General features: G+C 43.7%; 1 protein-coding gene across 4 annotated transcripts in view; it reads left to right on the forward strand.

The window, feature by feature from the left end:
• Positions 1-236: 236 nt before the first annotated feature.
• Positions 237-14,487, forward strand: part of klhl32 (kelch-like family member 32) — a 37,122-nt gene continuing 22,871 nt past the window's right edge. The window contains exons 1-4 of one of the 4 annotated variants that reach the window (XR_012596394.1): positions 237-470; positions 2,561-2,682; positions 7,487-7,667; positions 13,423-13,530. Coding sequence is in view for 3 of the 4 variants with exons in the window: in XM_074654677.1 (XP_074510778.1) it covers positions 2,660-2,682; positions 7,487-7,667; positions 13,423-13,530 (312 nt within the window). In the remaining variant the exon portion in view is untranslated. Of the gene's footprint in view, positions 471-572; positions 810-2,560; positions 2,683-7,486; positions 7,668-13,422; positions 13,531-14,487 lie in introns of those variants that run through there. The other 3 variants (XM_074654677.1, XM_074654679.1, XM_074654678.1) reach the window with 3 other exon arrangements.

Here is a 14,487-nt window from a genome sequence, read left to right on the forward strand (position 1 = left end):
TCTGAGACCTATAATAACTAGTTTAAATGGAGTATAATATGTGACCTTTAAATGACAGTAACATGAATCGGGCTTTTCCTCATGTGCAGTAGGGAAACCCTACGAGGACCCCTGGTGTCCCTACAGGCGTCCATCATACTGTAGCATACACACTGTGCTATGTCCCAGTTGTCCACATGGGGGCGCTGTATCCCCTCTCTGTGTCCATATCTTCATGTGACCGCCGTGGAGAGAGAGAGAGAGTGAGAGAGGCGGGGTTATAATGTAACAGTTTAGGTGCTACAGTGGAACCAATAAAAGTGTCCGCGTTAACCTAGCGCCTCTCTGCTCGCCGCTGCGCCTTTCTGTCCTCTCTCTCTCCGCTGCGGATGTAGACAACCAGAGACACAACCAGCTCGGACATTACAGGACATTAGTGACGGAGGCGCCGCCGGAGGACACGGGACTGAATTACAACACATTCATATGAGGTGCGTATACAAGCTGGTGGCACATTAAGAAAAGACGGAGCCGAATAACATGTGAATCCCAGCCAAGCCGCAAGGTGCTCTTCTATATAGAGAACACGGTGTCTGCCATGTGATGGATGCAACAGGGTTATATTGTTGTGCTCGTATACACGGAGGAGGAGGTTGTTAGTTTGTGGACACCGAGGCGCTGGCCTGTTGCTAGGAGACCCTTTGACAGCTGGGAGCTTTTTGGGAAAGTGACAGTCAGGCTAATGCACTAATGGTGTCCGCTTCTCTGGCAACACAAACCTCTCCTCCTCTCCTCCTCCTCCTCCTCCTCCTCGTGGGTAATTGCCTCTTGTGCGTAAAGAAGACACAACATTTAGCTGGTGTGATGGTTGTTTTCAGTCAGGAGATTACTGTGGTTTGCTGGGAACAATGGCCTACTTGTTGTGATTATCAGATCCTATAAATATATCCACATTCCGGATATGTTTAATCTGTTCTGAGGCCCACATTAGATAATTTACTCATTATTATATGTCAATTAGAAATTCAAGAAAATCACAATGTATGGGATAGATATGTTGCTGAATATAAAGTCATTTGCACAAGCTGCCTATATTGAGGACATTGATGGAGACAGAGACAAAGAAAGATTAGAGAGAGATGGAATATTAGTGCTGGTTTGCATTGTGATTTGCTTTTATTTTGATTCTCTATATGATTTGATTGTATTATTATTATGTCATGGATAAATGTTATGCCCAGCCAAGACACCTTTATTTAGAAAATAAAGAAAACACCAAGGCGGAGCCCAGAGAAGAAGTATAAATTAGAAATAATACCAAACAAATAAACCATCCTGACGTTTTTTACAAGCTTGAGAAACAAAAGTAGCCAACCTTTAAGCATTAAATTCCATTTTGTTATCGTCCGAGCACCTACACATTTCTGGATTATTGAACAGACATTTAGAATTGAAGTTCTTAACTCATCATAGTATGGACAATACAAAAGAAAATGTGATTCATTTTCAACTTCTCCTAACTCGCATACTTCGCACAACCTGTTGTCCTCCTGGATGGTTTTAAATCTACCGACTTCCAGAGGAAGGATTCCTTTTGACCTTTGACTCCTTGATAAGTTTGCTAGAACATAAGATTCAGTGCCATAATTGTGCTTGATTTGAATATATGTTCGTAATTTTGGTTTTAACAATATATCTTTCAACCATTTTTCTTCAAATCTAGCATCTTCTAATTGTATTCATGCTGCATGATGAATTATTACTATACGTATATTGCAATTCCTCAAAAATAGCATGAAGTTTTGTAGCCCCTAAATATCTCTCTATAAGAACCACCTTATTAAGGTAAAGCTATGAAATGTGTAAGGCATGTGTTGGCCTGTTTTGGGAGGTGTGACTCAGGACCATAAGCTCCTACTCTCCCTCATCACTCAGTAGCCCGCGGCCATGCGTCTGAAGGTCACCCATGAAGAGATCGATAGCTAGATCTCACTGAGGACTACACTCAAGAGCAGCCAGTGTACACTCAGCCCTGCCCACTTAAGGTGAACCACACACATACACAGGCTCCCTCGTATAAAATGATTAGAGGACCAGGGGCGACTTATTGAACAGCGAGTGAGTAGTATTTCAATCAGAGTACCCAGAGCAGCGTGGGTTTCATCTGTGCTGACCTCTGCTCTTGTGCTGCTGGCTATTATCTCGCAGGAGACCGAGGGATATCAGGTTCAGGTGTGTAGCACATTATGTCAAGGTTGTAGCTACACCAGAGGGACTTGGTGTAATTTGGACTCCCAGCTTGTTTTGTAGAAGTGCTGAGCTTGTTTATTCCCTTCTCTGAAGACGAGCCGCCTGTGGCTGTCACCGCCGCGGCGCCGCACACACACGAACAGGCCTTGAAAGAACAGCTATAAGAATTGTCAAAGTCAAGGCCAGTGCGGCCGAGAGAGAGGGGACAAGTCAGCATTAGGCTTGACGGGCGGTTGCATCCCTTCACACGTCGCACAGTGCGGCTGTCACAGTGGCGTCTGGGTCGTGTGGATGGACTGAGTAAAGCTGACGTGCTGTTCTGTCCTATCAGGCTGATGTATGTTCCCAGCGAGGAGACTACAGTCCTCAGGAGCCGCATAGCACCTCCACTCCACCTCCAACACCATCTCCTCTTCCTTTCTCTAGGGGCATGCCTTCTGAACCCAGCCTCAGGTAAGTGGTCTGGTCATCCGTGCACATACATGTACATGCATGCTCAAGGCTCATGGCACAAACAGAAATATAGCAGTTAGTGTCTATGCACTGAGAAACTATATCAGCAAATGGAGACAAAGAGCCATTTGCTTGTGGGACAGAGAGCACCATTCTTTATTCTAACCCGAGGAAGATCCATGGGAAATCAATATCTTGTTCAATAGAGGTGTTCCCAGTGTGCAGGCTCCACTGGCTCTCTGTTGTTATCCAACTTATTGTTTGGATGTAATGGAGGTAAGACATGGGCAAACCCACAGAAAGGAGAAGGCACGTATGTTCTATATTTTTGTTATACCAGGAATAAAATGGAAATACAGACGTAGGCAAAGTTGTTGGTAACGTTCCGTTAATGAGAGAAAAACCCACAATGGTCACTGAAATAACTTGAAACTGACAAAAGTAATAATAAATAAAAATTTACTGAAAATGAACTAATGAAAATCAGATATTGTTTTTGAATTGTGGTTCAACAGAATCATTTTAAAAAACAAACTGATGAAACTGGCCAGGACAAAAATGATGGTACCCCTAGAAAAGATGTAAAATAATGTGACCATAGGGACATATTAAACTAAGGTGTGTCCTGTAATTAGCATCACAGGTGTCTTCAAACTTGTAATCAGTCAGTCTGCCTATTTAAAGGGTGAAAAGTAGTCACTGTGCTGTTTGGTATCATGGTGTGTACCACACTGAACATGGACCACAGAAAGCTAAGGAGAGAGTTGTCTCAGGAGATCAGAAAGAACATTATAGACCTTCATGTTAAAGGTAAAGGCTATAAGACCATCTCCAAGCAGCTTGATGTTCCTGTGACTACAGCTGCACATATTATTCAGAAGTTTAAGGTCCATGGGACTGTAGCCAACCTCCCTGGACGTGGCCGCAAGAGTAAAATTGATGACATATTGAAGAGACGGATAATACGAATGGTAACCAAAGAGCCCAGAACAACTTCCAAAGAGATTAGAGGTGAACTCCAAGGTCAAGGTACATCAGTGTCCGATCGCACCATCCGTCACTGTTTGAGCCAAAGTGGACTTAATGGAAGACAACCGAGGAGGACACCAAATCATAAAAAAGCGAGACTGGAATTTTCCAAAATGCATATTGACAAGCCACAAAGCTTCTGGGAGAATGTCTTTTGGACAGATGAGACAAAACTGGAGCTTTTTGGCAAGTCACATCAGCTCTATGTTCACAGACGAAGAGATGAAGCATCCAAAGAAAAGAACACTGTACCTAATGTGAAACATGGAGGAGGCTCGGTTATGTTATGGGGCTGCTTTGTTGCATCTGGCACAGGGTGTCTTGAATCTGTGCAGGGTGCAATGAAATCTGAAGACTATCAAGGCATTCTGGAGCGAAATGTGCTGCCCAGTGTCAGAAAGCTTGGTCTCAGTTGCAGGTCATGGGTCCTCAAACAGGATAATGACCCAAAACACAGCTAAAAACACCCAAGAATGGCTAAGAACAAAACATTGGACTATTCTGAAGTGGCCTTCTATGAGCCCGGATCTAAATCCTATTGAACATCTGTGGAAGGAGCTGAAACATGCAGTCTGGAGAAGGCACCCTTCAAACCTGAGACAGCTGGAGCAGTTTGCTCACGAGGAGTGGGCCAACATACCTGTCGACAGGTGCAGAAGTCTCATTGAGAGTTACAGAAATCACTTGATTCCAGTGATTGCCTCAAAAGGTTGTGCAACAAAATATTAAGTTAATGTTACCATCATTTTTGTCTAGGCCAGTTTCATTAGTTTGTTTTTTTAAATGATTCTGCTGAACCATAATTCAAAAACAATATCTGATTTTCATTAGTTAATTTTCAGTGAATTTTTATTTATTATTACTTTTGTCAGTTTCAAGTTATTTCAGTGACCATTGTGGGTTTTTCTCTCTTTAACGGAACGTTACCAACAACTTTGCCTACGTCTGTATAGGGCTGATCTGCTAAGGTTGTATTTACCATGTCATATATAGAGAGAAACTTAACATATCAAAAGCAGACATAATCCATTAATTTCTCAAAAGAAATCCATTCATTTGTCAAATGTATACAATGTGAAATGTGTCATGCAGAGTTAGCTAACTAGCAAGTTAACTATTAAATGATCTATTCATGTGATGGAAGAATGCTGCTGAATGCAGTGCAGGTTACAGTTCAATTAAATGGGTATACTTTGTAAACATGCCATAAGACCGGATTTTTTACCCCGTTTTTTAAAATTGAATTTGTGCAAAGATATCCTTTAGCTTAACTTCCCTCTGCAACCCTATAGTCACAAATATATACCGTTATTTAATAAGAAACAAAAGGTTATATAGCTACTATAACAGCTGGCTAAGCAAACTATACTCAAACAGAGGTACATTTTGTATTTGTTGGGGACTATTTTCTGCTGTGGATATGGTGCACATATGAGTATTTACAGCAGCAGAATGGTGTACGTAGGTTTTGTTCATTGTGATGACGAAATATGTTACCCATCGCTATGGTGTGGCTTATTAATGAGTTTTTAATAGTGGAGCTCTATGGCTCAGATGAATGAGATATATCAGGCTTTGGCTACACAGGCAACACTTGTTAGAAAGGTCAACTTGTTGCTGTTTTTTTGTCAGCAACCATGTAAACAACTTTAAACATCTCTCCAGAGATAGAATCAGAAAGACATTACGACAGACAGCAGTGCTCACTGCTGAAAATGCTGTAATATGAGGAATACTATTCAGCCTGTGTGGCAAAAGAAAAATAACTTCTGATGATCTTGGTTTGAGCTTGGAGACCACAAAAAGCCTGCGGTTCAAACTGAGTGCATGAAGTTTGCAAGACGCGGACAAGGAGTGTCTAGTAAAAAGATGCTGTTGGTTGCATTATGGGAAAACTGTCTCAGCCTCTGCTGCTTCAATTTTTTATCATTCTTTTAAAATAAATCTGCCTATTCCGAATCAACCAGCTCTTTAAATGTGCACGATGCAGCATCGTCTAAAGCTTCAAACTGATGGAAGTTATAAAATTACATTTTCATCTTTATATTTGAATGTATTCATTACCATAAAGGGCATCAAATCCTCAAATCCCCCCCATACAGCTTCTCTCTCTGAGTTGCTAAATCCTGTAATTTCCCTTCCCTCTCATCCAGCACAGCAATTTTGTCCTTTTCTCCCTTGGCTCTTCCCTCTGGCAGAGTCCAACCAGCAAACAAACAGCCTGACTCATCATTCCGTCCTACCTCTGGCCCATAGTGCGCACACACATCCACCCCCACACACACACACATTATATCCTCTGTCTTACGCGCCATCACCACGAAGGTGACAGAGCAAGCCTCTTGGCAGACAGCAGCATTTAGAGTGACGGCCGCGACTGTAAGGGGACAGAGATGGATTCGGACGGACAGGGTGCCGGGCTGCGGACGGATGGGTGTAAGCTGAGAGGGACTGAGGATGGGGTGGAAAACAGGGTAGATTTGCTGCTCCATGGGTCAGTCAGTCTCTCCATTCTATTTTCAGTGTATTTGTCTCATCCACCATAAAAAATCAGACTTGAGAACTGTGAGACACACAGTAATGGGCAGAAGGTGTTCTTTTTAAGTGCAGGGACATAATGGAGATGTCATTCATATTAAGAACTTCGTGTGATTAGTAAAGTGTTACTTGTCTGCATTGCATTGAATTTAAATTCATTCTTGATGCAATTTCAAATGTGAAAAAAAAGATAATTAAACTATTGACATTTATTTTAGTTATACACCTTGTACATTGAAATGACTTGTGTTAACCTTCTCCACCCACTGTTCTCCTCATGTGATGTTAGCACCATGTACAACTTTCACAGACTGCTATGAAAACATTAATGTGAACATGTCATATATGTATCTATAGATTGGACTCACTTTTTGAGGACTATAAAACTGAGATCTTAACAAGACTCATGCTGAATTCACACCAGAGCGGTGGCGAGGTGCGGCCTGCGGCGAGCTGCCATGCAATGTTTATGAAAAGCTGCGGCGGCCTCTCCTGAGCTCAGCGAGCTGAGGCGGTATGATTCTGCGGCGAAGTGCGGCCGAACAAAAGTTGGGAAAAGTTTAACTTTTAGCCGCGAAGTGCGGCCAGAGAGGACCCGCAACCAATCAGTAAACAGATCCTGTGACTCCTGTGACACGTTGACCTATGTTACAAAGAATTTCTTCACGCCTGAAACACATGAAAACGCCTCACGGACGCAGAATACACAATGTTCACCATCTTAGATTAGCGTGTTTGCAGGCTAACATTTACTAATTAGCACAACTGAGCCAAATTAGCCAAACTTCATGGCAATTCATCCAATAATTGTTGAGATATTTCAGTGTGAACCAAAGTGGTGGATATTGCCATCCCTAAAAATATAGTATATTCCTGCTGTACCATCAAAGCAGTCAAGCTGTTCAAACATGCAAATAAAACCTTGAAAACTCCATGTCCAAATTAATTGCAAGTGTGTTAATAACTAAATTAGTCAATTAGTTTTAATTTAGGCAGTCTAGCTCTCCAGGTGGGATGTGTGTTTTAAAGGGTTAAATCACAGTAGTAGTAGTAGTTGTAGCGGACACAACACAAGTAGTGATAGGAATCATGCAGTACAAGTAGTAGTTGTAATATTATTATTATTATCACTATCATAGAACCAGAGCTTTGTCTCATTTACAAGTCCAACTCCAGTTTAACAACATATCTTATGTACTGTATATGTGTGTGTGTGTGTGTGTGTGTGTGTGTGTAGCAGCAGGGAGATGCTGACAGGACAGAGGCTCTGTCAGTCAAAGTCCCACCAGGACTCGGTCCTCTCTGCCCTCAACCAGCAGAGGAAGGATGGCTTGCTGTGTGACGTCACCCTGGTCGCCGGCGAGCAGAAGTTCCACGCCCACAAAGCCGTCCTGGCAGCGTGCAGCGATTACTTCAGGGTGAGTCCTGGACCATATTATAGCCTATACCCTGAAAATATGTTTATGTTTTGACAAATGAGCGTTTGCAGCTGAACAGGAGGAATATTGTGTGGGTTTGTAATTAAACCCACTCCTTTGTTTTGTATGTACAATGGTTAGACTGATTTAAAGGATTGCACACTTATCAGGCTGATATTTGCCACTATATGAAAAGCAGGTATCAGTCAGGCAGTCAGGCAGTTTAGGCCGCTGCTGATGTGATCGAGGTGACAGTAATGCGTTATTGCGTAACCATCTTCAGGCCTGGTAGATTGTTAAAAACGGCCTCAAACCTGTCATTACCCTGCTAACTCCAGTAGCATAGATTATTAATGGAGAGTCCTACAATGGTCTAAATCAACCTTTTTACCCCCTTTTTCTATAATTGAGTAAACTGACGACCCCTGACTAAGTGACTATTTTATGGATATTTCATAATTTATTCAATGCATAACAATAACAGTACAGAACAGCTGATGAATTGCACAATTAACCTAAATAGTGAACGCAATAACTGCAGGGAGTGGGTGTAAAATGAGCGATTTGGGTGAATTTTGAGCAGATTCATCTCTCTGACGCTTGGCCGTTGTTCTATCAGCTCTTTGGTTGTTTTCTAATGCAGGACGAGACTGTTTAGCAGAGAGGGAAGGCTCTGTGGATATAGCTTGTGTTCAGGTCTTCACCGTGCCCTTATCCTGTTTATATCAAATAATAATCCAAACTTAATAACAATTTCATCTAGTTTTCTTCACAGAAATGAACGAAATGCTGAGATATAGGCCAACTGTATATATACTTTTAAAAAGTTGTCTTACAACCCTTAAAATCAAGAAGGCCTTACGACCCCCTCCGTGAAGCTTTGGCAACCCTTAGTGGGGGGTCGGGACCCTCAGGTTGGGAACCAGTGGTCTGAATTCTGTTTCAGGCGCTCTGCCATGCTGCCAACGAAACTCAAATTTAAAAACTAGATTTAATGGTCAGGTTTGTATGTAAAATCCATCCATCCATATCCGTAACTGCTTGTCCTATTCGGGGCCGTAGGGGGGCTGGAGCCGATCCCGGCTGACATTGGGTGAAGGCGGAGGGGTACACCCTGGACAGGTCGCCAGACTATCACAGGGCTGACACATAGAGACAGACAACCATTCACGCTCACATTCACACCTACGGGAGTCATCAATGAACCTAACCTGCATGTCTTTGGACTGCGGGAGGAAGCCAGAGAACTCGGAGAAAACCCACGCTAACCACAGCCCTCCATGTAAAATATAAACACTAGATATGAAGCACGGACAGCTTCAGTCAAGATTTAAGTGCTACATCAGGTCATCCTCCACCATCCCATCTGGACGGAGCCTTGGAGGAGTTTTCTGGTCTCTAGCCGACTGTTTCAGTCTGATCATTAAACCACAGAGGTAGCTGTAGGTAGACTCACGCTGTCAGAGCCAGACGGGAGATTTGCTGAGATGGGCCGCACAGGGAAAAGTGCACCGATGAGATTTGATTTAGGGACACTGAGCAGATTAGGAAGTAGGAATTAATCCCTCTTGAAAATGAGAGGCAGATTAAATATGTCCAAGTTGCCCTGGGATTACTCCTCCTGTGTGTGTGTGTGTGTTATTTTTACTTCTCTCTGCAGAGAGCTGAGGGTGGGCGAGTCACACTCTCCTCTCCTTCCATTTCCTTTCTTCGTCCTCTTCATTTTTGTTCTCCTTTTGTTCTTGGGCTCCGCTTTTTTTTAAAAACGTCTCTCTTTCAAGTCCCAGCTGAGCCGAGCAACACTGTTCCTCCAGCGCTCGGATTATTAGATCAGCCTGCTACAGTAAGCAAGAAAACTCCCTCTGCTCCTCTGTAGGGACTTAACAACATTATCATCAGTTTGTCATCTGACTCCACCGCTGGGTTTCATTTAGCTCATTTGCTGAGGAGACGGAGGTGCCTTGTGTCGTGAATAGGGACTGTGTTCTCTCTCTGTCTCTGTGTGCCTCTTTCTCTCTCACACACACACACACACACACACACACACACACACATAGCAGTGATAATAACACATTATCTAGCCCAGCGGACATGAGCGATGGTAATGTAATACCTGACCAAGCGTGAGCTGTTTACCTGGGACTTGTCCTGAATGTGTCACCTGCCTCTTCCGATGCCGTCACATTACTAAGACGTCTGGACGGCTCGGGGGACATTCGGCCAAATCAGTCACACACCAGCGTCACACAGCACCCTCGGCGAGAGCGCCCACACACACTGAGTCTCTCCTTGCTTTTTTGTCACACAGAGAATATTTTCTACTCGCCCTGTAGTCAGGACAGAACTCATCAAAAGCTATTATTGTCTCAAACGCTGTATGTACAACCTGTACTACACAGAACTCTGTTATTGCTTGAACCTCTTTCTGAAGACACATTTTAAGATGGGCAGGACAGTATTTCTACCATGTGACTTGTAGCTGATCTGTCCTCCCTTCCTTCCAGTGTAGCTTGATTTGTTAATTTGATAGTGTAAATCGATCCACGAGGGAGAAATTTGGTGTACAGCGTTCTGTATTGAATCTTACTGTGAATGGAAAGACATTCAGTGCTACATCCCAAATTGTAATTTTTGTGGATTTTCCTTCCAGATATTTGCAGGTACAAAAACCTCCCCCAAAAAAACATGCCAACAAAAATTATTCTACTCTTCCAAAAGGAAAATTCTGTAATACACCCTGAACCATTGTAAACTTAGATTTTTTCTTATTATGATAGAGGTCAAGTCTTAAAGGGACTCTATGTAAGAATCAGAAATTGCCTGTTAACAGCGACATCTGTGGCCGTTAAGTCAACGAAAGTCAGGGTCCTGTTGCTCGCGCTTGTGCTCGCTCTACATAGACACCTGAACGAGCATTGATCAAAACAGTGAGGCGACACACATCAGCTAAAATCACAATATCACTCTATATTTCACCTGCTTGGCAGTAATGTTAACTGACCAGACGAAGGTCTCTACATGAATCAATGCTGATATTGTGTTTTCCTGCTTCAGCCTCCCGACCGCGGTCAGAAGGAACAGGGGAGACACCGGAGTTTTGGTCGGAGACGATAACGTTACTCGCTGCACAAACTTCCACTGTACATTTTTTTGGACCAGAAACCGAACAGCTCACATCATTGTACCATCCTACGCAAACACAAACTTCTGAGCTGGGAAGATGTAATAAAATACAGGAACATCTGTCTGGTCTTTAAAATCCTGCATAATTTAGCTCCTCCTCCACTTAATTCATTCATAAACCAACGCAATAATACTGGTCTAGAAGAAGAAGATTATATGTGCTGTCTCTGCATGATTGTACTGATGTTTTACTGTTCTCTTTTATCTTTATTGATCTATCTTGTTTCTTCTCTGTCTTAACTCTTTCCTTTTAATCAATGTGCTGTAATGTATTGTTCTTTTTAGGGTGTCTATTGTCATCGGGCCGGGGACTACAGCTGGATATTAGCCATGTCGGCTAAAGCTGCCCTTTTTACTGTTATTGCTACAGTCAATTAATTGGGATTGTCCCCGATATAATAAACTAATAAACTAAAACTAAACTAAACTAAACTACATTCACTAGATATTCTCAGAGCTAAACGAACTCTTCTGCAGTGTTTAGTGTACGCGCATGCACGTGAGAGGTGGAGCGAGAGAGCGAGTAAGAACGAGTGCGGTGTGTGAGTGAAGGCAAGCAGGCAGAAAGAGGAGCAGAGACTCCGGCCCTGGAGACCAACGCTACGGTCTCCCCTTTGTCTTCTGACCACACGGGCTTCACTAGACAGAACTTTGCGGTTTTAGTGCTTCCGTGTAGTTTGTGTCGCAGTCTGAGTCTGAACAGCGTAGACACACGTGAGCGCGCATGGGACACCAACCTGCAATGATGTATACATGTTAGGACTTACAAACAGTACCTTTTAAGATAGAGAATATTGGCACTGGTACCAACAGCAGCTTCAGTCAGAAACCACTGACATCTGCACTGGTCTTCAAAAACAGCTGCTGAGTTTTTCCAATTAAAGATTTCACGACTTCTGTCCTGCCTGCAGGCCCTTAGAGAAATAATATTTCACTCCGACATGAGAACAACCTCACTGAACGCTGTCCTCTCTGGTATGATCACAACAAGCAGAAAACACATAAATCCTGCTGGCAGGTCACGCTCACTGCAGCGCTGCACCCCCACTGCAGCATCATGTGAAAGCACTGCAGTGAGCGGCTGGCTCTGTGGGCTTAATGTGTCTCTGCGCTCGATCTATATCCCAAGTCAGAGGAGCCATCCGTCATCACTACAAGCCTTTCCCTCAGCTCCTCCACCAAGGTCAGGAGGACCATCCATGCTGGAGGCGACCATCTCTGCGAACACTCTTACAGGGTTCCCCTCTCTCGACCTCTCCGCTCAAAGATGCAAAACATGCATATGCAGCTTCTCAATCACATGCACGATCCTTTTTTTTACTTTCTGCTTCCTTTAACACTACACATTGACCACAGCTTAGCCACCATCACACCCCAGGTTTAGCCACAGGCCCTCCTTGTGCTCGGTGGACCGTTGGATTTTTAATTAGCGCGGTGGTGAATCAACACGGGCGAGCTCTGAGGAGAGATGTGCAGGCCTCGGTTAAAACTCAGCGTGGCCTCAAGTCGACCCCGTCTCACACATCACCCTCACAATACAGAGGGGCCATTCGCCAGCGGAGGGGGTGGGCAGGAGGGTCGGTCGGTGCCTGGTTAAAGTTCATGGGCGCTATGAATCAGGGAGATTTGGATGAGTTTTGGGAGCAGTGAATGTCGTTTTCATGACAGAAAGAGATGCTGCGCTAACCGGCCAGCCTGAGGGCCTTGGAAGCTTCTAATGCTGTTATACACCAGTCTCTGAGTTGAGATAGTGCAGAGTGACTCCGCTACAAACTGCTACTGTGATTAAAAAGATATGTGGAATTGCAAGTTAGCTAGATCACTATCCCGAGGCGAGGGAACTGTGGAGAGAGAAACTGTCTACAGCAGCTGGATTTACTTTTCTAAAGCAATTTATGGTGCCTTTTTTTTACCCCCACCATTACAATCCAGAGGAAAAATAAACCCTAAAAGCTTCGTGACCTTGCTGTCCCTCATAACCGAGAGTTGATCCTCATCGTGGCCACATTTGACCCATCACCCTCCCGTCACCCTTCCCCTCCGTGCTGTTGCTGAGCTCGGCTGATCAATGGCTCTGTCATCCCCCTCATGGTGTGACACCAGTCAATAGCTTTGATTAGCGAGCAGCAAGCTGGACTCACGCACAGCAGGGCCAGACTGCAGACACTGCTTTGATTTCACATGGAGAGTGTGTGTGTGTGTGTGTGTGTGTGTGTGTGCGCGACAGAGAAAGGAGGAGAAAGACAGAGAGGCTGTATAACACAAAGTACTGATTGTGCTATTTATTTCTGCTGACCTCCGGGGGCCAAGGTAGGCTAATCAACACAGAAAGGGCTCCAGGATGTAGCGTCTGGCAGGTTTTGATTGACTATGATGCTGTTTTTGTTTCAGCACACGCGCATACAAAACAGATTTGTCACTCTGTTGATGCTGTAACAACGTACAGATACATTATGATCAGCATCGAAAGAGTGGAAACTTTTTTTTGTTAACCAAAGACAGAAGACGCCGGATGAAATATCTCTGTGATGGTGTTCCCTCAGCTGACCCCCCCGTGTTTGTGTGTCATCAGGCTATGTTCAGCTTGTGCATGGTGGAGAGTGAGGCAGACGAAGTGACTCTGCAAGGAGTGACCAGCGTTGGACTGAAGCACGCTTTGGACTTCGCCTACACTGGACAGGTGAGTCAGAGCAACAGCCACCACACAGCTAATAACATGCTAAGCTAACTCGCATGTTGACAGCACTGGCAGTGATACTTCTCTGAGACTTGTTTATTAAAACTACACATTATGCAGAATAGCCCCTTTCATAGTGTTCTATTATGATATATATATTTTTGTTATCCAACCATTATGGATGCATTAATGCCTTTTAATGTAGGTGCTGTTTCAGGGGCGGGGGTGGGGGGGGGTCATTTGAACGCCTTTATATATGGTTGAGTAGTATAATCTACAACAATGCATCATATTATATAAGCAGACCAAATGTTTTGCAAGTAAGACTATCTTTAAAGGTTCTATATATGGGATTCAGAGTATTAATATTAATAGCAGCAAACAACAATTTTTTTATTTTATTCTAACGTTTTTATCTATTCTTTTGTTATTTTACTGCTCATTTGCACCAACAAAACCAAAGCAAATTCCTAGTGTATACCTCATACACCTGGCAATAAACATGATTCTGATTCTGATTCTGATTTTGATTTTCTATGTTAAGATTTAGAGCAGTAATGTCTACCTGAGCAGAGAATGAAGTCACTCTCCCTCTGTGTAAGTTGTAATCAGAGCTTCTCTGTGCTTTGTTTATGTAGCCGGGCCGGCAGCGAGTGCATTTTACTGCACGTGAGTCTCCCTGTTGTGCGCCACTGGCCAGCTAATCGCGCCCACCCCTCGGCTCCTCCCGAAGTAAACGCTCAGCACTTTTGCCATTGTTTGCTCTGTCTGTGTTGTTAGCACCATTAGCTGCGAGCCGCTGGCTCAGCCGTCGCCTTTTTGAGAACCGTGCAGAGGCGATAGAAATGCTCTGAATTCCGTATAGAGAAGCTTTAAGCAACTAGAGAGTAGAAAAAGTAGAAAGTGTGATTTCACAAGATCACGCGAGAATCCATCTTGTCAGGCTTCAAGTGTCCTGTG

The sequence above is a fragment of the Sebastes fasciatus genome, chromosome 12 (assembly GCF_043250625.1).
Source record: "Sebastes fasciatus isolate fSebFas1 chromosome 12, fSebFas1.pri, whole genome shotgun sequence".
NCBI classification, from domain to species: domain Eukaryota; kingdom Metazoa; phylum Chordata; class Actinopteri; order Perciformes; family Sebastidae; genus Sebastes; species Sebastes fasciatus.